Source organism: Drosophila elegans, unplaced genomic scaffold (genome assembly GCF_018152505.1).
Source record: "Drosophila elegans isolate 14027-0461.03 unplaced genomic scaffold, ASM1815250v1 contig_208, whole genome shotgun sequence".
In the NCBI taxonomy this organism is placed as follows: domain Eukaryota; kingdom Metazoa; phylum Arthropoda; class Insecta; order Diptera; family Drosophilidae; genus Drosophila; species Drosophila elegans.
Window position 1 is genome coordinate 27,303,875 of NW_024545578.1, and position 27,233 is coordinate 27,331,107.

The 27,233-nt window shown below is 40.7% G+C and overlaps 1 protein-coding gene across 7 annotated transcripts in view; it reads left to right on the forward strand.

The window, feature by feature from the left end:
- The window catches only part of LOC108150545 (acetylcholine receptor subunit alpha-like), a 688,503-nt gene that overhangs the window by 547,532 nt on the left and 113,738 nt on the right, over positions 1-27,233 (forward strand). For 6 of the 7 annotated variants that reach the window (XM_041708510.1, XM_041708509.1, XM_041708511.1 and 3 more), the window contains one exon: positions 25,229-25,556. In XM_041708510.1, coding sequence (XP_041564444.1) covers positions 25,229-25,426 — 198 coding nt within the window. In that variant the 3' untranslated portion in view covers positions 25,427-25,556. Of the gene's footprint in view, positions 1-25,228; positions 25,557-27,233 lie in introns of those variants that run through there. The other variant, XR_005977287.1, reaches the window with a different exon arrangement.

Genomic DNA, 27,233 nt, shown 5'->3' on the forward strand with positions numbered 1-27,233 from the left:
ATGCTTCTTCTTCGAGTCATTTGTCGACCATAACCATGGGAAAAGAAAATCGGAAATCAAAAATTAAAAGCTCCTTTCTAGAGTAAACCACAACTGTGCCAAACCAAAAAAGTCACAGACTTCTTCACAAATTTCAGAAGTTAGAGAAAACTTTGATAATGCCGTCCCTAAGTCAGTTTAACCAAATTATTTAAATACGCAATTTGATAACTTAATAACAACTTAATAATTACCTACAAATCCAGTAAGATTCTGAATTGAACTTCAACCAACATCGACGTAATGAAGTGACAATGACTTATATGAATACAACTGTTTTGAACATTTTAGCTACACTAAACACGAAAATTCATCATTTTGCAAAGGCTTTTATGAATTTATGAAAAATATCCGAAAAAATATTCCGGAGATCAACCATAATTTTCTAATGAATGCAACATTAAAAATATGCCCAACTGGGGAATTCCATCAGATTCTTATAATCTATTTGGCCTTCTGTGAACAGGTATTGATAACGATTTATAGTAAGTAACATAATTATACCTTTGCAGAGGGTATTATAATTTCAGTCAGAAATTTGCAACGCAGTGAAGGAGACATTTCCGACCCTATAAAGTATATATATTCTTAATCAGTATCACGAGGACAGTCGATCTAGCCATGTCCGTCTGTCAGTCTCTCCGCCTGTCCGTCCGTTTCTACGCAAACTAGTCTCTCAGTTTTAAAGTTGCCTTTCTATTGCAGGTAGTATATAAGTCGGAACGAGCCGGATCGGACAACATTAGCATATAGCTCCCATAACTTTGCTGTTTCTTAATTTTTGTTAGTTCTTCGAATATAGTAATGGTTAAATACTTCAGAATTACGGTTTAAATTTCATTAAAATCGGACGACTATATCATAAATAAATACAAAAAAAAAATAAAGCTTTGCTGTTTTATAATTTTTTTTTAGTTCTTCGACATATAGTAGTGCTTAAATATTTCCGAATAACTATTTAAATTTCATCAAAATCGGACGACTATATCATAATCCATAGAAACAATAATATAAAAAACATTTTGTTTAAAAATGAAACTTTTCTATTTTGTAATTTTTTTTAAATTCTTTTACACTATGTAATATTTTGATAGTTTAGAATAACGCTTTTAATTTTATTCAAATCGGAAAAGGATATTATGTAGCTGCCATAGGAATTATCGATTAATGAAGCTGCAAATCATCATAGTTTCAAAGTTTTTAAACATATACGCAAGTAAATCATAATTTTAATGTTTTCAAGAAAATTTAGTTTTTGCAATAGCTGCAAGGGTATATGAACTTCGGCTTGCCGAAGATTGTTTCCATTCTTGTTTGTTTTATTATTTGTTTTTAATAAAAGGGAAATATTATTTTTTATCCTTTAGCTTTTTTAAACGTATACTCTGTTTCTTACCAATGGTGAGGGAAAACAATAGTACATTATTTTTAGCGACCTTAAGCATCAAGCGTTTTTACTTTGCAATACTTTAGGTGCAAGACTTAGGTCTCAGTCTTACCACTCTTGGGGGAAAACTTCAGAGCTGCCTAAAGACCAAAATGTTTTGCTTGTAAAATAAATGAAAAAACATTAATTAAAATTTTGTTATTTTTTCAAAAAAATTTCCAAGATTCTTGTTCTATTCTTTTCTATGGTATACGCAGAGACCGCATCTGCTTGCCTAAGCGGTAGAGTTCTCTTTTGACTCCCGCAAAGGAACCCTTGGTGTAGTGAGTGAATCATATTTGGTAGCTCAAGTGGTCTGCACTTACAGATTACAAGTGCTAAAAACTGTACCCTCGTCGATGCAGTTCTGTTACTCAAGTAGCAGATCATAAATTATGGCTCTCGATCGATTAACATGAAATACCCAGAGCTCATAAAATCGTATACTTTAAGATTCTTTTGAACATTCTGCCAATGGCCGGCAACATAAGGTGTTAGGAATATTAATTACATAAATGATATATTTTGTGAGCATTGCAAACTTAAAAAGTGGACTGTATGTATATATATTTTTTGATTTGTTTTATTGCAACGGCCAAAGTTCTGCGGCCTTATATTTATTACAATTTCATATAAATCACATAATGGTATTTATAAAATAAGATCGTAAGCATACCGCTAGGAATGGCTATGGCTCGTAATTGCCTTCGTACATTTTTTTTCTTATAAAATATTCAGCTAGAATTATTATGATTCCAATTACCCACAATAACGATGTAGGACTAGTAAGATGATGAAAATCTAATTCATGTAATTTTAACTTATGTGTTTCAAATCATATAATTGGTTAAACAAGTTTTTAATCTCTGTTGTATGATTAATTATTGATGAACCTAATGGGTTCCAAACCAAGGTATTTCTTGTATCTCACCTATCGGTTCTAATCGTTGAAATTCGTTGCTCTGGTAAATCTATTTTTTTAATTTTGAGTCGATGCACTGAACTCGATCCTTTGTGTTGTTCTGAACCTTAAAGAGCCAACTACTTTTTCTAGTTAACTCAACTCTATCTAGCTCAATAAAAGATTTATACCTGCAGTTTGAGGCTTCATTACATTACAACTAAATATTATCGTTGACATTCCCCTTGTAATTTTAAATGTAGTTTCTTGCAGTCGATGTGTCTTCTCTAGGTAAGTCGTCTGTCTAGGTGAACGCCGAGTTACGTTACTTCGTTGACTTGGGGAATCTGCGTGCTATTCAATGACAGTGGAGGGCATGTTTGCCTGTTCAGAGTAAACGTAATGTGTTTGGATTTTTGTGAATTTATTTTAATACGCCAGTCAGAAAGCCACCTCTCTACTATAATGAGGTGATTGGCTAGTTATGTTGTTTCTCGGTTTGGGCACCTAGAGCGACATAGGATTGCCGTGTCGTCAGCGATCGTTGATGTTGTTAGCTGCTCATTCGTAGGAATATACGCTGTATATAGGACGAACAGAGTAGGTCCAAGTGCGCTTCCTTGCGGCACTCCAGCTTCGATACCGTAGTCGTCAGATGTTGTTGTTTTGCACCTTTCTGCGAAGACTGTTGTAGAGAAACGACTCAAGTAGCTTATGAGTGTATGTAGGCAAGTTTGTTTTGATTTTATACATGAGGCTATCGAGCCAGACTCGATCGAAAGCTAGAGATACATTGATATTGCGCTGCAGTATTTCCGATGCTCGAATGCTGTGCGAATTTCTTATGTTATTCTGTTAACTTGTTCGACTGTTCCATGGCTTTGACGGAAGCCAAATTGATGTTCCCAGATGACATTGTGTGCTTTCAGATATGGTATTATGCGTGCTAAAAGGCATTTTCCAACAGTTTAGACAGACACGATAATAAACTAATTGGTTTGTAGGACGACGGAATTGTGTGGTCTTTTCCGGGTTTCGGTATTATTATGATAGTAGATTTTTTTCCATTTTCGAGGATAGTAGCCGAGACGTATTATCCCATTGAAGAGTGTATAAATAACCTCGATAGCAGAGTTTGGAAGTTCAATTATCATTTTTGAGGTTAAAAGGTCACTGCCCGGAACCCCTTTCGGTTTCAGTTCCCCGGTGACTTTCGCGATCTCCTTTGGCTGAAACAGTGTTGGTATTAAATTAGTTTCAGATTTGAATTGTGGTAACACCAATGGACCAGTGGCAGAGTTTGGATGGAAGACTTTTCAGAGATGTGAAGCAAAAGTCTCGGCTCTATCTTCGTCGCTGCGGGCCCAGCTACCTGATGAATTTCTTATCGGAGTGACTGTTTCGATTGCAGAGCTCAGATTTGGGTGAGCCTTCCACAGAGGATATTTTGTATTGGTTGGCAAAAGTTTTACGGTGTACCGTCGTTGTGCATTTTCAGCGTCTTTTTTCAGAACTCGATTTAGAAAGGGAATTCCTCCAGTTCCAGTACAAGCTATTCAATTTGTATATTACTTTTCCTTCCCTTGTGGTGTTGAAATAGTGGCTGCTGCCACTAGTATATCTTCAAGAGCATCGGTGGAGCAGTCGATGTCTTCCTCGATGTTGAGCTTCCGGGTTATTTCAATGTGGGAACTTACATACTAACATATTTATATTTAAGCCAGTTGTTTCTGTGCGATGTCAGCCTGTGAGGGTGGTTTGTGGTTTCTGGGCTTTGAAGAAGAGCTATTAACACTGGTGAATGGTCAGATGAAAGGTCCGAAAGTGCTTTGGCGCTTATTATATTGTGTGGAATGTTTTTTTTTCACCGCTAAATATATTAAGCCAGGGACTTTTTTGGGTCTGCTGGCCAGGGGGGCTTCAGGGGAAACATAGTCCAATTTGTTGCCTTCCTTTGGGAGTCACGATTCGTGATCCCCAGTGCGTTTGTTTAGCATTATAGTCTCCTGCAGCTATGAAGCGATCTCCAAGTAAGTTGTAAAAATCCATGAATTGTCCTTCAGAGATTGTAAAGGTTATTAAGTCACCGCCCGGGGCCTTTTTCGATTTCAATTCACCTATCATATGACTTTCGTGACCTCCTTTGGCTGAAACAGTGTTGGTATGGAATTAGTTTCGATTCAAATATACCAGTGGCTGAGTTCGGCTGGAAGACTTTTCAAAGATATGAAGCAAAAGTTTCGGCCCTATCTTAGTCGCTGATGAATTTCTTATCGGAGTGACTGTTTCGATTGAAGAGCTCAGGTTTAATTAAGCCCTCCACAGACGATATTTTGTTTTGGTTGGCGAAAGTTTTTCGATGTACCGAAGCTGTGCGTTTTCAGCGTCTTTCTTAAGGGCTCGGTTTAGTGTGCGTGTGGTCTTCTCAAGACGTTGTTTTGAGGATGGCGATCTGTTGGCTTGCCAAACACGTCGCAGTCGCCTCTTTTCCAGCACAAGCTGTTCAATTTCTAGATTAGTTTTGAAATGGTTGGGTTGCACTTTCTTCCCTTGTGGTGTTGAAATAGTGCCTGCTGACACGAGAATATCTTCAAGAGCATCGGTAGAGCAGTCGAAGTCCGCAGATTTGCCATCAATTATTTGGACTGCTTAGCCGCAAGCAACTGTATCACCATGTTCTGGTCTTGAATCAGTGTTTGCATGGTCGTTTCATGAATGACATTCCATCATACATTGTAGCATCGTAACCATCGTGTGCGTTGTGAGTGTCCTGGGACCTGCTATAGGTTTCCTAGATTAGACTGGAGTGGGTTTTCCGTTCCTGTTCGGAGGGCATCGGCGTATGAGAAGCCCTTTTGGGTATTAAGCTAACCAAATGAGGATCTTGCAGCCGTACCGAAAAACCTTCCGGCGTCGTTTTGGAGTAAGTGTACAGGTTTTGAGAATTTTGATGGCGCCTGGATTTCACTCTTCGGATGCGGTTTTTCAACTCCTTGTACTGTCTGGCTCGAGTTCAACCTTGAAGAGTGGTTTCGGCTTTTGTTTTTTTAATGATGTTACTAACGTTCTTTGCAGAAAACCCGTTTTTTTTAGGGCATCAATAACTTTATGCGGGGTAACATCGGGCTCGGTTCTTTTTAATACAACCTGCAAGCCCTTGCTGCTTTCTAGTTCAAGGTGTTTGGACACAACTCGGAATTGTTCTTCAGATTTGGTACGAAGTTTGGTTTCGTGAATATTTTCTTTAGTAAGCGGAACAACATGAATTTTTTCGTCCCCGATCAGCACAAGTTTGTTGACCAAATTAATGGGCGCTTAGGTTTCGGTCGGGTCTCTTGACCCAGTTCAGGTTAAATTTTAGCTAGGCAAATCTGTTGTCGTTAGATCTCGTAATTCGTTGTCTCTTTGGACACGGTTTATTATACCCTTGCAGAGGGTACGTCTGTACGTCTGTCCTTCCGTTTCTACGCAAACTAGTCTCTCAGTTTTAAAGCTATCTGCATGAAACTTTCCCAAAAGTTGTCTTTCTATTGCAGGTAGTATATAAGTCGGAACGAGCCGGATAGGACGTCTATAGCAAAGCTCCAATAGGAACAATCGGGAAAATAAATGAAAAAAAATTATAACTTTTCTGTTATTTAATTTTTTTTATTTATTCGAGATATAGTAATGGTTAAATATTTCAGAATTACGGTTTAAATTTTATCAAAATTGGAAGACTATAGCATTAGATTAGATCCCATAGAAACAATCAATTTTAATCATATCGTTAATTTTTTTTTGAGTTGAATAATTATTTGGTTCTGTTTTAGCGTCTTTTCGCTTATTTTGTATATTTTTTTGTTTGTATATTTTTCATTTGTCTTTTAAAACATTCACTTATTTCAACTTTTTCCGGAGCTCGCGCGAATCGCGTCCGCTCACTTCAGCTGCATTATAGTTATAGTTTATCAATAGATTGATATTTGAAAGAGACAGACATTTACAAATATAAAAGAGGGTTATGTTAAAACGTTTAAAATTAAGATTGGAAAAATTTCATTTTTTGGGAAAAAGTAGTTGGGTTTAAACAAGCCGACCTGATAGGAATTATGACGGAGAGTAAAATCAATTAGTGTTTGATGTTTCGACAGTGACTAAGAATATGATGAAAAAATTGAAGAAAATTGTATCAAGAAAGGTATTAGTTACTCATCATAAGCTGGATGATTTGCCAACGCTTCTAAAGTTCAGGTACCCACATTCTTTGGCAACTCCAAGGATTGGGACCTGTTTTATGAGTTATTTAATGAACACATTCATTTAAAAGAGGAACTAAGTCCTTCCTTAAAATTCAATTACCCCTAGATCTCACTTAAGGGGAAGAAATCAGAAATGTGGTTTTTCACTTATTGCTGGGATATTCAGAAAACTATGAGGATGCTTGGGAACTATTAACCAAGCGGTATGAGAAAAAAAGGATATTTCTTTTCCGATCAATCAAATCGTCTTCTTGAGATTCAAATCTTTAATTTTGAATCAGTTAAGCAATTAAGAATGTTTATTGACACAATAAATGAGTCAATTCACACGAGAAAAGTAAAGGCACATTTATCCGATAAGGTTGACATAGTTATTGCACACATTTGCTTGGTATGTAACTTATACTAAGGAGAATGAAAAGTAAACTAGGAGTCACGGTATAAATCCTTCGAGTGAGCTTAAATTTTATACTCGTTATTTTAGAATTGATATCCTCAAATTATTTATTTTAATATTTTAATTTTCGATACCCAATTATTAAAATTAGTGTAATAATATTTTAGTTTCTATGAAAATTTTTTGTTTGGGTGCAGGATTCGTTGGCAGAGTTCGTTATTACATTAACCTGAAATGGAACTTAAGATGTGTGACTTTATGAGGAAGACTCGAATTGAAATAATTTGAACTATTTTACCAGCTTTACCTTCTTTACTCTTATTAATTATTTATTTTATTTATTATTTATTTTTTACCACTAGTTCTGCTTTACCGATTACGATCATCAATAGCTTACTTCACTAGATAGATTTTCTAATATAGATGCTAGATCTCCCTCGGCAAACATAATTTTCTCGTGCGCTTGCGAAATCGGACAATGTCAATTGATTGCGACATCACATTAGTCCGTCCTAATCACTGTCTTTCATATGGAGGAAACAACTCTACTACGTGCTCTATCCGTTCTTGTTATTTACTAGGAAGACTGTGTAACTTTGGTACTTCCATCAATAATTTTATTAATCTGGTATAATTAAGAAATCAATTTGGGTATTCCCAAAACTTCTAAATGCTGAAAATTTGGTAGAAATATACTGAAACTCGGTCAGGTGTTCGTCAGCTGTTCCATACAAATTCAACCTACTGAAATTTCAGCAGTTCAGAAACCCAGTAGCAGCTGAAAATTTTCAGAATATTTCTGCTTAATATTTCCCAAAATGTTTTCCGTAAGATTGCGATACGTTATTAAGTACGTAAAAATATCTCTTACTGAGCACTACGTTCCACTAGCTGTTTTTACTTTTCCCGATCATTTTCGTAATTGAAATTGAGTGACGAGTTACGAGCTGCCTTGAGGCCTATACAACTAAAAGTGACTCCTTAATCTAATAAAGCATTGTAACAACTATCTTCTATAAACAACGGGGTGTAAAGTCGATTGTCTTCTGTTCCATATATGGAAGAAATCAAAGTCTGTCGAGTCCTAACAATTTCCTTCCAAAACTTTCTTAGGCGAATAGTTGAACTTTTAGGTTTAGGTTCCGATATAATAGTACTAAGATTATTTAATAACCGATTTCTAGCTTTCATATAGATAGACCATTTTATTTTAAAAGGTAAATGTCCTGAGGTTCCAGAGTCCGTTGTTAGTCCAGACTTCTCGGCGAGAGGCTAAGGGTTGATTGCTACTTTTGTCTTGTTTGGGTGAGGATGTGCCTTCATTTAGATGACACCTTTGGGCCCTATACAGTCGTCGCATCTATGTCCCAATTTATTACAATTCCAACAGAATATTTTGTTACTCATAATGGCTGACACTATTAGTTCGTGATCTTCTGCAGATTCGTGGTCTAAAGAAATCTCAAAAATATTTTTTTAATATACGAAAGGCGTTTTATAAAATTCCATCATTAACCTTTTTATCGAAACGATAGTAAGGTTAGGTAGTTCGTGTCGAATAGAACTTTTTGAATTGTCGATCGAGAGTTTAACTAAGTCCAGTTTAGGTAAGGTATTCGCTATTCGAATTCATAGGTCCACGTCGTTGTCACAATCTTCATACTTGTCTCTAAATGCTAAGCAAATTGTTTCCACTTGTGTTCTTCATTCTTACGATGAAACTACCAAAACCAATCACTTAATTTCTACATAGCAGTAGGTGGAAATGATGGCAAACGAGATAAAAATCCTAATGTTTGGGCTGTCAATGATCTAACACTTCACTCTTCAATTTTGAATCACATGACCAACTTTTTTCGGTGAAATGGAAGTTAAAGATCTAGGTAGGCTAGTATTCCTTAGGTCAGGAATTTGGTCGGGAATATTAATCAAGTCTGTATGTGCTAGGTGAAATCTCGCGCTAGCTTCGTTTTTACAAGTACTCATGCCTAAAAGATTAAGGTCAAGATTTGGGTTCCCATCATCGATTTGAATGTGTTAAGAATTTTGACTTTATCTATGGAGCTGGACAAACTCGGCAATGACTAGGAGTTTCAAACGAGTTTTGGATCTGGCAACTGCACCTGACCTTAGGTTCATGAGTCTACCTCTGCCTCTTCCTCTTGCAGAGCCTCTTCTTGAACCTGCGCCTTCTAGTAAAGGCGTCATACACTTGAGTCGTTTATGTCTGAAGGTGGCTGTCATTAAGCTGCGTTAGCTGCAAGCTCGGCTGTTTCTGGACTCGACATTTCTGTCTCCAAACCAATTAGTCAAACTCACGCGGTGGAACTTATGTTTACATTGGTCTTTCTCGAGTTTTTCATGACAAACAAGGTGTGTTGGCTACTGGTTGCATCTCAACGGAGCCCAAATCTTCAGCAAGTTATGATGCGGCGCACAGAGTAATTGTCAGCCTGTGGCGGCGTTGGAAGTTTCTCGGCGTGGCGTCCTGTATTCCAACATCCCAAATGACTAGGATGAGGCGGATCCAAGATGAAGTTACATGTATTTATTAATTTCAGGTTAGAATGTACAGAAAAATAGTGCACAGGAGGTGCGTCTACTTCTTATGACGATCGCTTGACAAGTAATTTTTCATCGGTTACATTTGATTGCCGAAAAATAACTGCAGCTGCAGTGCAATCGTACAAAAGCTCGCAAATACAAATTAAAGAGAGAATAAAGGGCAATGAAAAATATATCTATAACTGGAATACTTCCAATTTCGATGATGACATGAGCAATGAGCAGCAAAAACATTCTCTTCCCAAATGATGTATTTCACTATCATTAAGTTCTGGTCCACAGTCTTGATTCCTGCGATGTGGGAGACTTAAGCGCTAAAAAAGAAAGTGCATCTAATACTTTTTGTGGAGGGTTAAGGTCATGGTTCAGCCAATTTTCTTGTATTAATAGCGGATATAACTACTGGTCGTTTGACAAAACCACCCTGGGTCTTGAATTTAACTACTCGAACTAAACCATTTTGACCGCTATGAGTTTCGGTAATCCGTCCCAGAGCCCAAAGATTGGACGGCAACCGTTCATCTTCAATGAGTACCATATCTCCGGTTTGCAAGTTAAATTTAATTTCCAACCATTTTGGTCTCCGTTGTACGCTCGATTAGTACTCGTTTAGCGAATTCAAGAAAGCTTCTATTTGGGCTAGTACTCTGGCTAACTTTTCGAACGTGAGCGTACGATTACCGACCGTCGTTTTCAAGTGGTGTTTCATTGACTTAACGCCCGCCTCCCATAATCCCCCAAAGTGTGGAGCCGAGGGTGGGTTAAAATGCCACGTCATCCCCCCAACTGTTAGCTTGGCCAGAATCGTTTTTTTATGTACATTTTATACACCAAAGTGTCTGATTGCAGCTTTCGATTTGCGCCCACAAAATTCGTGGCACAGTCGCTAGGTGGATGGCCTTGGTCACAAGACATAAGAAAACAGCGATATAGCACTTAACCGATTTTCGTCCCCTTCTCTTCGATTGTGATATCTTTAACGGTCCAGCGTAATCTATCCCAACTTAAGCAAAAGCCTTTTGTGGATGGATTCTTGCCGCTGGTAAATCACTCATTCGTTGGCCTGCGTGGCTGGGGCGGAATCGGTAGCAAACAACACTATTATGTATTTCCCTTCGTACTGCGTTTCGACCGTTGAGAATCCAAAAATATTTCCGAATGTGGTTTAAAGTTATCGCAGCACCTCCATGTAAAGTACTGACATGGCTGAAACGTATGATCAAACTTGTGAATGTATGCTGAAACGGAAACTGAAGAATGTATGATTGTTTTTTTGGAATTGGCAACATTGCATCCATCAGGCGCCCCCTTAGCCAAATGACATTTTTCGATTCGTCAAAATACGGATTGAGTGGTAGCAGTGAACTTTGTTTAGGTAATCTCTCACCTTCGGGTAGAAGTTTCCATTCGACTGCAAAAAATTTCTTTTGGCACATACGGACAGCAATCAAAAGACCTCCAGCAATTTCGCTTACGGTGAGAGCATCTACCAGTCGTGCAAGCCTCGTATACTATGAATACTTCTCCAACACAGATAAATTGGAAACTTCCACCACGGAAATAACGTTACAATGCACATCCTTCGATTCGCTTCTGACTTGTGACTCGTTTCCGAGATCTATAAATACAGAAGGACTCTCACTTGCTTGCCATTTCATTCGCTGCGGCCCATTCCACCATAATTGGCAAGATGATAATTAATTAACACTGGTTACCCGACTTAACAGGACGGCAGGATTATCCTCAGATAAAACATGACGCCATTGATTACCGTTGCATATCTCCAAAATAATGCTTATCGTTCAAAACGATCATGGAATACGACCAGAAAACTGTTTCAGAAAATTCAGCCGACAGGTGATATTTAAGATATTTAAACATTTTTGCAGAAATAAATACCGCACACAATTCTGCTGTATGAATCGTGAGTTGTGGTTAAGTTGATGCGACCTTGCATTTTGATAAAACCAACTCCGTACGAAACTCATCCTGGCCTACGCGCATTTTTAAGTACGCTGCCGTGCCGTAAGCGGTTCCTGATGCGTCGCAAAATGTATGTATCTGCGGTGTGCTTCCCGACAGTCTTCTGGTGATGTAGGTATATGTGTTCCTGATAAATTTGGCAGATTTTGAATGAATTTTTGTCGCTCCCTTTAAAGAAAGATCGGTACGGGATCGTCCCAATTAAGTTTTGTTTTCCACAGAGTTTGAACCATTCACCTTCCAACCACTGTGCCTGGGCTCAGCCATCCCAATGGGTCAAATATTCTTGCATTTGTGGAAAGGATTCTCCTTTTCGTTGGTATCTTTGTGGGAAGATCAAAATTAATCTGGAATCGAAACTCATCTTTAATATGTCTTCAATATATCTTCCAAGATAATCCTAATGCTCTAACCGTATCATCGCCCTGAAAGTTTAATGGAGTTTTAGTCTCTCGGTATTCCAAAGGTATTTCCTCCAAAAGCTGTGCGCAATTGCTGGCCAACTTGCGTAACTCAAAGGACCCACTTTTCACAATACCTATCAATTAAGTTTGCAGTTTCCTTGCCTCAGATACACAGTATGCTCCAGATAAAACGTCATCGTCATACACCTGAAGCTTAAAGGGTAATTGTGTGCCTCATCTTTGGGTAACTGCCGCATAACCCTTATAGCCAGAAACGGAGCACAGCTTGGGCCAAACATGCAAGCATACTCCTCAATCTGGTCGCTATCTTCCGGTTTCCACAAAATCCTTTAAAATTGGGCATCTCTGTTATGTATATTGATGCATCTATACATTTTTCTACGCCCGCAAGGAACGCGACCTTTAATGTCCTTCAGTTAAGCAGTACTGGTGGAAGCTTTAGGTGCAATTTTGGTCCTATTGCTAAGATTTCATTCAAAGACCTTTCATTGCTCGTTTTCATCGACCCATCGAGCACAACGCGCACCTTTGTAGTCGTTTATGACTCCTTGATAACTGGGTGATGAGGCAAATAAAAATGTTTTGCTACCTCCGACTCGCCGGACTGTTCAATCTCAGAAGACTGTGACATAACCTTTTCCATTTGATGTAGTTCCAAATACTCGCGGATAGTATTTGAATAAACTTCCTTCAGGTGGGGATTGTTTCGTAAACGCTTGTCCAGATGGCATAATAGTTTTAAAGCACTTTGATTCGATGATCCAATTACGCGTTTAGGGTCCAAATCGGGACGAAACGGCAGCCGCACTTGAGGAACCCCACTGTTCCTCACTCGTCCAGATTCCTCATCGTACTGCTCAAGCTCCCAAAATCGATGAAGAAATCCTCCTAATTTCGTAGCGGCTTCAGTCTTTTGTACCATAATCGTATTTACCGAGAAGTTTGTGACAGATTCCTTGACTTTCCCGTAGATGATGAATCATAGTCGTGTGTTTTGGGCGATAGGGGAGCCAGCTGGTCCATGGTGTATCTCGTTAAGCATCAACTCATCCTATATGTCGCTTCCCAGCAATATGTCCACACCTTAGGGCATAAAATAGTTTGGATCAGCTAAAGAAAGATGATTAAAATGAGATAATTTGTCCACTGACAACCGGCATACGGTTGCTCACCTTAGGCAAAACGTGCGCAGTAACCTTATACCTTAACTGTGGCTCATACGTAGACTCAAAACTCAATAACACGGAGAAAGTAGCTTCCGCTATATGAACATTTGCCAATCCATTAACCTTTATGTGTGTCTTTTGCCGAGCCAGTCCCACCTTTGAACCAGGTTTCCCCATACAAATGACGCTTGCGACCCTTGGTCCAATAATGTACGAAATTGCTGCGGGAACCCTTTTGCAAACCGAATTATAGCTAAAGCCGTTGGCAATTACACTTCGTAATTCCGCAAACATGTACCTGTGGTCCCGTTTTCTTGGCGAACTCGATCCATATGAACGTATGATGCCGATCTGTGCATATCGAACAATTGTTTTTAACCCTGCACCGTCGGGACTGATGATTACTTCTTAACCAATTGAAGCACAAACACTGCTTCAAAACAGCGTCTCTTCTTGCGGTCACTTACATGTTCTCTTATAACTTGCAGTCCTTCATAAAATGACCGTCTTTCCCACAAATTGTCCATTTCTCCTCCGATCGGGCGACACAAGAAGATTTTACGTCTTTTCGTTTCTCGCTCGAACTAGATAAGCCCTTCTTTCCCTTAGAGCCGGCATTGTTTTCTCTATAGAGGCTGCAGTAATCATTGTCCTGTATTGCCCATCAATATATTTAGAAAACTCTTCGAATGATTTTTCCCAATCGAACCGCAGCTGCGCAGGCAGTTTCTTAGTCATCATGTAGAACAAGATTTGACTTTGCTGGGAGAGGTCCACACCGACTTTCTCCAGAGATTTTGTGCGTGACGACAAAAATCCCTTTAGTGACACTGGCTCGCTGTTCTGCAGCAATAGCTGCTATAAAGCTGAAACAATAAACATTTGCCAAGCTACAGGATAATTCGACTCGATCAGAGTTGGGTGTTGAATATCTTTCACGGCCTTCTGCGAAAGGGAATCCTGAGGTAGTGAAATCGATGCAGATCTGTGAGTCTGGGGCAGTTATGAACTCGAGCTTTAAAGACTTCCTTAAACGCCGGCCAATCCACAAAATCCCCGCTGAGTATGGGCAGCGTTACCGTAAGAAGTTTAACCTCATCAAACGTAACATGTGCTGGTGCAACATAACCTGGTTGCACTCTATTGCGCTGTGGGTGCGCCAAATCTATAACCGTTGATGCCAGAATCCGCTCCCTAAACTCGCTACGTCAGTCCGAATTTGCGCCACGCTTTCGTTATAGGCTTCTTGGAACTTTCCCTTCACTTCGACCTCCAAATATTCAGACCCAACCATTTCGTCATCGGCTCGTACTAATTTTCGATGATTTTCCCGGAATTCCCGACGTATATTAGCCAGAGCTTCTAATCTAGCCTCCATATGTACCTCCGATTTACTGGTACCGACCACAGTACTAGTCAATGCGCCTTGTTCCGAAATAAATTCCTCGAAAGTCTCAGCCATGATGTAACTCTCCTTCACACAACAAATAATATAATATTATATAATACAGTTCGCGCTCCCGCGTAGTCCAAAGGTTGGATCAAAGCATGCTTCCGACCAGCGCAACAGAAGTCTTCCGAGGTTTGGGCAACAAAAATGTGTTGGCTACTAGCTGCGTCTCAACGGAGCCCCAATCTTCAGCAGGCGGGTCCAAGATTAGGATACATGTATTTATTGATTTCAAGTTAGAATTTACAGAAAAATAGTGTACAAAAGGTGCGACTACTTCCAATGTCGTTCACTTGACGAGTAATTTTACATCGCTTGTATTTTATTGCCGAAAAAGAACTGCAGCTGCAGTGCAATGGCAGCCAATGGCCTGATAGGTTTTGTGTATTCTCAAAGATATCATTATTACTTGTCATTTTAAATATTAATTCATATTTATTTATGATAAAAATCTGTCTTTTCCATTAATGCCAAATTCACATCGAGATTTTCTTCTTTTAGCAACTGTGTAAAAAAAATGTGGTTTTGAATTATAGATTACCGTAATTTACTGTTTATTACCATTCAGAACTCAAAGATTCACCCATTTCATGAAACGAACAATCACTAAACTCCACGTTCGCCATTTTAAATATTAACCATTCACTAAACTCTGTAGGCTGAAGGTTGTTGAAAAATAAAATGAGGATATTTATTTGCAAGGAAGCCAGTACGTACGTTCAGATCCAGCTAAGTCTACGGTACTTTGACGTCATGGACTACGATGTGTAATAAACTCGTACGCAAACACCCATACCTAATATAAGTAATACTACAATTTGACTTTCCTTTTTTATAGCTATCATTGGCGAAATTCATTATTTATATTTTCTCCGCCTTTAGATGTATGCACTGATAAAAGTTCTTATTTAGATTCCACACGCAGTGGTTTGGAATTGCATTTGCATAGCTAGCTTAAATAATTCTTAGTTAACCTTGGTCAGCTGATCGTAACGGAACGTTAGAGTCAGCTGGTGAAGAGTCAGCTCCTGTCAATATTCTTGCCTATAAATTATAGTTCGTCGCTCCAGCGCTATTTGCTCCCGCACGTGTCCGAGTTTTGGAAATAATAGTTTGATTCACAATGCTGACTATTTTAGAGGCGGGAGTGATGTAAAGTGAAAAGCGGATCCAATTTCAGAAATGAGACGAGTTGCTTGGTATGCCTCAAGTTTGCCTTCGAGCTCACTCACTTTGGAATTAAGAGATGCATATCTCCTGGCACATCTTCCAGCTGTCGGATGCAATCACAGAGAAAACAAATCAAGTACATTGCAGTCAATCTAAAAATATTTGTAATCAAAAAAAATCCAAGACCAAAAATTCTTAGTTTTAGTTCAATTTACTCAGCTTGTGTTCAGATGAACACAAATAATCATAAAGTATAAGATTTTATGAGCTCTGTGCAGTAGCTTGTTAAAACAAACTTAACCCCGAATTATAGATATAAGTTTCTTTTTGTAAAAATCTTGGTAATAATATTGGTGTACTTTGCCTATATTTAAAATAGTCGTGACGAAATTAGCATTCGACTAAATAAATAAACTTTTTAAATCGCATTCATCACGTTGAAATAAAAAAATGACTGTATAGGCAAAATACCTGGATGCAGCGGTCCGAATGGAAACATTTAAAAAGTGTATTTTTTTAGCGGCTGCCAATTTATTTTTCGACACAACATTTGATCTCAGATATTTTTTTATGTTGACTTTTTTACTTCGTTAAGAGGTTTTTTGTTTTATTTAGTAGTAATGCAAGGTGGTTGTAGACTAATTCTTCTACTAATTGCTGAATCCTTTGGATGTGTAAGTTAACTGTGGCCAGCCGAACTAAAGTTGTTGACCACAGTTTACGTAAACAACTTCGCTCCGGCCAAATTGCCGACCATGCAATGAGCCGGATGCTCGTGCGCAGACGGCTAACACTGCATATTTGCGTGGCCGCTGCGAGCCTCTGTTAGCTTTAAGTCAATCCCTTAAGCTTAGTTTTGATTGGAATCCAATAAAGAGCACATCGCTAGTAAAACAAACTCCGGCAACCGCCGTTAACCAATTTATTATTTGAACACTGACTGAGTCTCTAAGCCAGTAGTGAACGGAAGGCAGTTACCCTTCCAGCGTAATCGTCATAACTCTTCAGTGGACGAAAGCTGACCGTCGGCCAACCGGCCACCTACCTACCTACCTACTGCAACAAACCTATAATAACTAATTTGTATGGTCGTTTGATATTCTTAAGTACTGAGGACCCGTTTATCGGCATTGTGCAATGTCAAACATTTTGATATTGCATTCCAGTTGAGTATAATGTTATAAGACTCTAAGGCCGTATCACCATTTTCCGTTACTTTTTTGCCTATAGAATTTATACTTCCAAAGTACTTTGTGTTTCCTTCTTGACCTGCGTAAGCATCTAAGACTCGTCCTACGCAGTCGGATTGGGGTTTAGCTCATTTTTGTTTCCGCGATTTTCTGGAAAAATGTATTGATCGGACAAAATATAAAAATCATGTACAGAGTTATTAATTTGTCAGACAAGATTAGATTGTCCTTGTAGGTATTTTTTACAACTGGAGTTACAAAAGCAGTTATTATTATTATTATTAATATCGGGGTGTCCAGTGTACCGCGACCTATAAGATCTATTGTATAGAGGTGGAGAACTATCGATGGCACTATCGCCACTATCGATGGTTTAGCACTATCGAGCCACCATCGATGGCAGCAGACACCTTCGATAGTGGCCCATCCACTATCGATGGTGCCATCGATAGTGCGCTTCTTACAAGTGCCGAGTTATAAATTGCATATAATTGAGTATATTACTTTTTTCCAGGTGAATCAAACTGATTTCCCTGCCATTGGGAGCCTTTTCGCCAAATATCTTTGCATTCCGGCTACGTCCGTGGAGTCTGAAAGAACATTCAGCAAGGCGGGCCAAATAATATCGGAGAGGCGAACCCGACTCAAAGAAAAAAATGTTAACATTCTTTTGTTTTTAAATCGCAACTCTTGGCTGAAATAAAGCATATTTTATTGTATTCGTTTCATTCTTTTTTTTTAAATCGTAACTTAGTTAAAATAAAGCATAATATTTTTATATTTGCTTAATCAAATTTTTTTTGTTGGGCTACACTATCGAGCCACTATCGAGCCACTATCGAGCCACTATCGATGGCACTATCGACACTATCGATGGTTTAAAATAAAATATCGTCGACCATCGATGGCGCTCACTATCGATAGTTCTCCACCTCTACTATTGTACCCCCATTCAGAGCCTACAGCTCAGATATCAACCCACTTCCTCGAATAAAGTCGAGGAGTTTTAGTGGGTTGATTCTTACTAGGAGCTCAGGTGTAAGAGTTCTGGTTCCTAAGATTTTACATCTTATGCTTGCTAACGCCGGACAGTCTGCAATGATGTGTCTAGAGGTTTCGTCCTCTATGTCGCAGAATCTGCAAGTTCCACTGCTGGTTATTCCCATCTTACCTAGGTGACTTTTCAGTCTACAGTGCCCGGTTAGTAATCCGGTAACGATCCTAAGTGAGTTTTTCCCCAGTTGAATAAGTTCCTTCAACCTCTTCTTGTTATAGTTATTTATTTGAGTTTTGGCTTGCCTTAGACCTGGGGTATTTCTCCAGTGTTCTTGTCTCATGGCGCCTTCCGCTTTCCTAAGGTATTCTTTTATAGTGTGCCACAGTAGGGCTCTGGGCCTACCAGGGGCTGTTCGGCTCCTAGTTTTGCCATTTTATCGGCAAGTTCATTTCCGGATATATCCTTATGTCCCGGAATCCATCTGAGGGCCAGCCTGTTTTGGCTGCCCAGTATATTTAGCTTACTCTTCACCTCTAGGACTAGCTTCGAGGTGATTTTGTTGCTATGTAAAGCAGTAATTGCTGCTCGGCTGTCCGAAAGGATCGATATGTCCTTTTCCTTGTATCCACGCTGTATGTTGAGCTCTGCACAACGTCCAATGGCACATACCTCAGCCTGGAATATGCTGGTGTATTGGCCAAGGGATTCGTGGTATTTTATGCGAGACCCTACCACTCCAAGGCCCGTGCCTTGTTGTGTCAGAGATCCATCTGTGTACCATGCTGTGGTGTGTTTAGCCATAGGGTGCACTTCAGACAATGTGGTCCAATCTTTCTTATTGCCTAGGTGTGCTGTGAAGTTCTGCTCGAAGATTAGTTCGGCTATCATTTCATCCCTAGGGTGGAGTATTAGGGGCACCTCACCTAATAAATTAGTCGCATCCCTGTTATTTAGAATGCAACCACTACCTGTGCCCTCAGTGCTTATTCTCAGGAGTGTAGCTTTGCGTTGGATATCAATCACATAGTGGAGTGGTGTTAGCTCCATCAAAACTTCTAAGGCAGCTGTAGGACAGGTTCTCATTGCCCCTGTCATGCATACGCAGGCAAGTCTTTGTAGTTTTCCTAGCTGGTTTTGCATGCTGATGAGCTTAGCTCGTTTGCCCCATGCAAGTGCTCCGTAAGTGAGGATTGGTCTCACGATCATTAAGTATAGCCATCGTATTATCTGAGGCCTGGTTCCCCAGGATTTCCCAGCAATTTTCCGACAGGTATAGAGTGCTCTGTAACACTTTTCCAATGTCTTTTGGACATGGGAAGCGAAAGTCAGTTTACTATCTAACGTGATTCCTAGATATTTAACCTCTCGGCTAGTTTCTATAGCAGTTCCTAGCAGTGAGATTTGTCTCATTATCTGTAGTTTGTACTTCCTTGTGAAAGGAACGATGACTGTCTTAGCAGGATTTAAGTTGAGTCCAACCTCCCTGCACCAGTCCAGCGTTGTCCTTAGTCCGAGTTGGACGATGTCGCAGAGTGTCGCTTCAAATTTGCCTCTGGCGATTATCACGATGTCATCGGCGTATCCCTGACATTAAATTCCTTTTCCAGCAAGTTTGCTGAGAAGGTCATCTACTAGCAGACTCCATAGCAGAGGGGACAGTACACCTCCTTGCGGGCAGCCTTTGCTGGTAGCAATTGTCAATCTTTCCGAACCCAGTGTACATGTTGCTTGCCTGGATTCAAGTAGGTTGCCACTCCATTTGCTCGTAGTAGTGTCTATGTTCCTTCTGGACAGGGCAGCTCGAACTGCATCATGTGATGTGTTGTCGAAGGCTCCCTCTATGTCTAGAAAGGCAGAGATAGCTATTTCTTTGCTGTCAATTGCCCCTTCTAGGGTGCGACATAGTTGATAAAGTGCAGTGTCTGTTGAACGGCCTGCTCTATATGCATGCTGTGTGTTTTGCAGCGGACAGTCTCTGAGAGCTGTTCTTCTGATGTTGTAGTCTACCAGTTTTTCCAGCGTTTTAAGACAAAACGAAGTTAAGCTGATAGGTCTGAAGGACTTTGGGCTGGTGATGTCTTTCTTCCCGATCTTGGGGATGAAGACCACCCTCGCGCTGCACCATGCACTTGGGATATACCCAAGGGCTAGGCTGCTCACCATTAGTCTTCTTAGGCGGGTTAGGAGTAGTTCCTGTCCCTGCTGTAAGAAAGCTGGAGAGATCATGTCTAATCCCGGTGATTTAAATGGTTGGAAGGTTCCAATAGCCCATTTGAGTTTCTCGGGCGTAACTATAGATTTGGCTGTTGCCCAGTCACTGGCTACTGTCCTAGGGGTTCTATGTTGATCACGCCTTGCGTTTCCCATAGTGGGAGTATTCCCCGGGAAATGCGTGTCAAATAGCAATTCTAATTTCTCCCGATCCGTGGAGGTGAAGGTGTTATTCCCTTTCCTCAGGGCTAAATTACTATCCGCTGCACTTTTAGCCATTGCTTTTTGCAGTCTCGCGCCCTCGTTGACGTTACTTATTGCCTCACAGAAGTTCCTATAGTTTTTCCGTTTGGCCTTCCTGATCTCTTTGTTGTAGGGCGTCAGGCTTTGTCTGTATAGTTCCCAGTTTCTATCAGTTTTCGGTTTGTTGAAAAGCTTCCGAGTGGTTACTCGTAGTCGTTCAAGACTAGCATTCCACCATGGTGCGTCTGTTTCCCGCCTCTGTCTACCTAGAGGACAACTGTCTTCAAAGGCATTTTCTATCTTGTGGCCCAGGTTGTCTACCGCTCTGTCTAATTCCAAGGGATGTTTAGGGTATCCTGACGGTTCGTTGGAAAGATTGAGCTCTAGAGTTGACCTGAATTTGTCCCAGTTTGTTTTTCTGGGGTTTCTTTTAGGGTTACATCTTTTTGTTTTGAAGGCTACTTCAAACAAAATTGTCCTGTGGTCTGACATTGATTCTTCTGGTGACACATGCCAGTTCTTAATGTGGGGTTTAAAAGAATTGGTTACTAGAGTTATGTCTAGCACCTCTTCTCGTACCCTAGTAACAAATGTCGGCCTGGCGCCGACATTACAGATCTCTAGGTTATTGTTTAAAATAAATTCTAGTAATTGCTCACCTCTGTTGTTGACATCCGTGCTACCCCAGATCACGGGATGTGCGTTGGAATCACATCCTATGATGAGGGGGATCTTGTTCGTCCGGCAGTGGTCTACTAGCCCGGGTATTCCTGGCGGTGGACAGGCCTCCTCCCCGGCAAAGTAGGCGGAGGCCACTGCTAGTTTCGGTGCAGCTTCTGTGCCGTTGATGGTTACGGCGACGCAGTCTCTGCTCATGAACTCTGAAAAGATACTATAATTGATATCTTTCCTTATAACGATGCATGATCTGGGAGGTGATCCTCCTGGATCGCATATTACCTTAGTGTCCTTCGTGTGCAGGCCTTTTATGCCATGGTGCCACCATGGCTCCTGTACAAGGGCTAGCCCGAGGTGTTGGGAGGTGAACATCCTCGCCAAGACAGCAGATGCTGCTTTGGCCCGATGGATGTTTACCTGGGCTAGCCGAATGCTGCTTGTTGCAGCCATCACTCCGAGGTTTGATGCTCCGTGAGGTCTGGTGAAGAGAGAGAGCAAGTCTCTCCACCACCGGCTATCACGGTAACCTCGGCTTCTTCGCAGCTTTCGTCCAGGAGGAGCTCCTGGGCCAGCTCTTGGGATGACATAGGGTGTCCATCCCCTTGGTCGTCCCCAATGTCCATGCTGGTGATGGCTTGTTCATCCTGTTCACCACGCTGTGACTTCGGCTCCACATTCGGTTGTTCGAGGGTATCCTCGACAGCCTTGCATGTGCCGTCATTGGGCGTCTCTTCTGGAGCTCACTTGGTCTTTTTCAGACCGCTCACGGTGACGTGGCCAAACCGGAAGTTGAGTTTGTGGTCACGCTCCACTATCTCATCCCTTCCGGTCTGGTCCATCCCTACGACCAGGAGTGCACCAGCTCCGTCGTTCTTCCTGGAGATGACCTTCCAGGCGTCCGTCTCGACCCGGTTTTGGAAACCAATGAAGGCCAATATTTCCTCATTGGTTCGGTCGGAGCTCCTCGGGCAGAACAACGTGGCGTTGTATGCTGCCGGGATGTCTGCTCCCGTGCGGGTCTCTAGGGGTACTCCCTTCCACGTCCGCAGCTGAGGTACGGCAATCTTGAGCCACTCAGCTGAGCCTTCATCCAGGCAGTCGATAATCAGGTAACCCACCCTGAAGTGGATTCCCCTGAACACGACGGGACCGCTCCACGCTGACGTGAGCATCTTGTCCATGACCGACTCCTGGAGCCCGGATAGTTCCTCTGCGGTCAGGCTGGCCGCCGGGAAACCCTCCGGGAGTATAGCCACCCTGATGAGGGTGGCTTTCTTGGCAGCCTCCGCGTAAGTCGGACGGGGTCCGATGACCGGCGGTGCCGAGCTAGAGGGTCTTCCTCCAGCGGTTGTCGGCTTCTGGTTTTGATGGGGCTGGGAAGGTATCTTCCTGGCCCGCACTTTTGCCTTTTCTTCCGCTGCTGCTGATGTGCTAGGCCCCTCTTGCTCAGGGACCCGTGAGGACGTCTCACTAGCCCCTGGGCCGTGCCTAAACCTTTTGGGGGTGTCCGTTGGTGGTGTGCGGCTGGTGTTCAGCCGTTTACCAACCGGTGCTGTCCCCAACGCCGGCTGCTCCCTCGGCTCCTTTGCCTTCTTCAAGGCCTCCTCCGGTGTCATGCCCTGCATGAGGTACCTCAGGTACCACTTTACCTTTGACCCTGGCAGGCCACGCCTGTTGGCCGATAGAGGTTGGCCTATCAGATGCGAGAGGTGGGCGTGCTGGCAGGGCAGCTCCTGCTGGCACCCCACGCTCCCTGGCTGGGAATGTCTGGGCTGCTGGTGTAGTCCTAGGCGGGTGCGCTGCCGCCTGGGGTCTGTCGCCTTCGAGGGATCTTTCCTCAAAGTGTCTTGCGACACCGGTTGCAGGGATATCCTGCGGGATTTTTATTGCTTTGTTTCTTTTCATGGGGTCCCACGAGCTGCGGAGAAGTATGTAGTCCGCCCGGGCAGAGATCCACTGTACCCGGGTAAGGCGTACTTAGGACAGACGGTCGCCACTTGCCTGAACCCTCCGTTTGCGACTGGGCTATTTGTTAGCTCGGGCCCCCAGCCAGGCTGACTATCGGCACGGGTCGAATGACACCTTAGTCCGGCACCGAGGTGAGATGTGGGGGGATAGGATGGAGGTAGGTAGTCGTGAGGGAGGGGGTGTGTAAGGCTACGGTGTTAAGACGGCCAAACAAGCGTCTTGTCGGTATACCTCCATCGGTATACCCGCTGTTTGTCCGGGGTTGCTTATTTGCTTACGCTTATTACAAAAGCAGTTAGTTAGGGTTGGATTTTTAGTTTGTTTTGAGACTTACGTTGAGAACGGGCGAGTCCGAATTCATCAAGCTTAGAGCCTTTGAAATTACTGAGGTTCCTGAAACCTGCTCCTTTTTTGTTGTTCTTTTATTTGCGGGAAATGTATTCCACCGACGGACAGTTAACACAGTTAAGTATAAATCACCTTTTTTTTCAATATACCGAGAAATCAAATTTATGATTTCGAGTCGAACCTACGTAGCTTTTAGCCAGTAGGGCCGCAATGTCGTTTTTGCAGTTTGGCGGTGGAGACGGTATCAAGTGACAGCAAAGGTAAACGATTGGCAACAGAGACGCCAGCGTTCTACAGCGAAATCAGAAAGTTGGTGGATGGGTAGTGGCCACAGTTCATCGCTCTCGCACTTGTTTCGTTTTGGAGACGCAGGTGGGGGCATAGCTCGGGACTGTTGCCTTTGTTTGTCATTGAATACGGAGACTTGGTTCTTTAGATATTCTAAAATAATGATTGAAGTGCTTAGGCTCACAATGTTTTGAGAGTTTTTAATTTTTCTCACAAAAAGGATAATAAGAGGTTTTTGGTTTTATTTGGTGGTTAAAAGTTTAGACCACCCCATTATAATTATATAAAGAAAACGACAGGTATCCACCGTTACTTACCAGAATAACGCCAAAACACTTATGCCCTGGGTCAACACTACCAGCTAAGAGCGAGCAACATCCGCCGCCCACGATAATAGTTCATTATCTCTCCACCAATTTCCCAATGACTTCTAAAACAATGGTTCCGAATAAACATTTACGATCAATAACTGTCAATTACAATGTCTCACAGTGACAGAGTTTTGCGCTGCATATGTACATGGTGGCCCACGAAACATTTTCAAATTTTTTTTTTTATTGGATAGCTTCAACATTGCGGTTTATGTATGAAACACCAGTCGTTCATATGTAGCCCATTCGGTCGACCCAATTTTTAAACACATTTTCGATGGTATGGCCTTCAATGGCCCTGATGGCGACTTCAATCTTGTGCTTTAGGTCGTCAATCGTCTCTGCGTGGTTGGCGTAACACTTATCCTTGACGGCACCCCACCAAAAATAGTCCAACGGGGTCAAATCGCAGCTGCGAGGCGGCCAGTTCACATCGCCGTTTCGGCAGATTATGCGATTTTCGAACATACCGCGCAAAAGATCGTTTGTGCGCCGTCCTGCTGGAACCATATGTCATCTATGTCTTCCTATTCCATTCGGGTAAAGAAAAAGTCTTCCAACATGCCGCTATAGCGGACACCATTAACGAATACGACGGCTGCTTCCTCGTTTTCAAAGAAAAACGGCCCAATGTTGCCACCCGACCACATACCGCACCATACAGTCACTCGTTGTGGATGTATTGGCTTCTCCAAGACGACGTATGTATTTTCTGAACCCAAAATTCGACAGTTTTGCTTATTAACATAACCACCGAGGTGGAAATGGGCCTTATCAGAAAACACGATTTTTCGGTAGAAATGTGTTTAAAAATTGGTTCGACCGAATGGGCTACTGCAAAGCCATCCGAGTCAGCCATGTAAACGAAGTGGGCTTTCATACATAAGCCGCAATGTTAAAGCTATCCAAAAAAAAAAAATATTTGAAAAATATACTCTATACTCGTTGTTTTTTTTATAGCGATTTAAAACGCAAATCTTTTCTGGGCCACCCTGCTTGATAAATCTTAAAACTCAGTGTTTTATAGTTTTCGAGATCTCGATATTCATGCCATTGATCCTGATTATGGAATCAGTAACGCTTCCCTTTACCTGATACATACCTTTCAACGATAAAAATATACCTGTTTATATAAAGTTTTTAAAAATATTTTTTTTTTCGTTTTTAAAAGGTCAAAGAGGATTGGAAATACGTTGCTATGGTGTTAGATAGACTTTTTCTTTGGATATTTACGTTGGCTGTTGTAGTTGGGACCGCTGGAATCATTTTACAAGCCCCAACATTGTATGATGACCGCATTCCAATTATTGAACAAAAGGATTTGGACTTTTCTGGAACATCGGCTGGACGCTGCAGACCTCCGCAATAACATCATTATATTGGATGGAATAAAGGATAATGTTGTGATGGTTTAAATTGGTATTATCATCATAAAAAAATCATATTTAAATTAGTGTTTTTTTCAAGAAAAATTAAACTTGAATCTAAAAATTTGATTAAAGGTAAACTAATAAAACAGTTTAAATTATTTGAAAAATTTAAATTTAAGTTTGAAAAATTTCTAATAGGCCGATATACAACTTTTTACATACTTACATACTTTACCGACAATTATTATCTATGACCTTAATTTTTGGGACACAGATCATATAATGATCACGGGTAACAAAATAATATTAAATAAACATTCCTCTAATATGCAGTATTCATTTTCTGTAAGAAAAAGGCTCGCCTAATGTTGTCTCAGCTGTTTTTAATTAAAAAAAATGCTTTTAAAATCGGTTTGTCGCTATAAAAAAAATTTATTTTTTGTCTGTGTCGAGCTATTAAGCATAATACTTATTTTTCGGGTAATTTTTTTTTAAATCATAATGTATGAAATGGTAAAGTTTTTTAGTTTTCCCAATCATTTCGGTATTTTTTTTTAGTATAAATTATATGATTTATAACATAATTTAACAGTTATATACAAAATTAGAAAAGGGTGAAACAACCTGTTCTTAAAGTGCTGCGCTTATATCTAGGATATGCGCCAGACCTAAATATTAAAACAAAATAGAAGCATTCTTAGGCTAGCGAAAGAAAGTACACATGTTGTCTGATAGTCATATCGTATTAATTTAGTTGTATTAAATTTTAAAATTATAAATGCATATGTATAATATGACTATACCTCCGTGTTTTTAAATAAACAACCATGCTATATCTGATTTCCTATAAAATTTTCACACTTTCTTGCGGAACATAAAAAAATAACGTCGTCCGATGTTAACCAAACTAAGCCCGTATTTCTGAAATATTAAAATATTAATGTTTATTGTAACTTATAAGTATATGCTTAAGATTAATAAAGCTCTAATTTTAAAATAATTGAATATAAATTTTTATTTTATGTTCCTATGACAGATATAAAATAATTTGCAGACTAAAAAGCATATATATTCTTATTAAGTCATTTTCTGCCGCTCTGCCGGCGAACAACTAAATTAGGTAGGGCCGCAGTAATCGCTTATGTAGAGAGACAGAAGAAAGCATTTTTAGTGTGCGGTGGTGCGCCACCTAGACCTCGATCGTTTTGAGGGTGAATATTCAGTTTAAAATTTGTTGGCTGAGTAACGGCTATCTAATAGTAGGAAAACTCGACTACAGTGTTCTTTCTTGTTTTTATACCCTTATACCCTCACTAAACGAGCCGATCTAGCCATGTCCGTCTGTTCGTCTGTCCGTCTGTCCGTCCGTTTCTACGCAAACTAGTTTCTCAGTTTTAAAGCTATCTGCATTAAACTTTCCCGAAAGTTGTTTTCATATTAAATTAAAAAAAACTTCCCTATTTTTAACTTTTTAACAAAATTATTTTTTTATAGAGTAATACATCATTAACAGAAAACATTTTTTTAGACTGTACACTTTTCCACATTTGTGGTTTGAGAATGAAGAAAAAACGCATTTCGAAATTTTCTTTGATATTGGTAGGCGTTACTTAGGGTATCTAACAGTCGCTACACTCGACAATAGCGGATTTACTTCTTATAATCTCCCAAGGTAACCCTATCTAAAACTTCAAATGCCTCAAAAAACCATGTGGGTACTTACTTCGGAGTTTGCCTTGGGTGTCCCGACGCACAAGCTTATTTCGAACGCAGCTCATTTTTGGAATGTTTACATGTATTGACGCA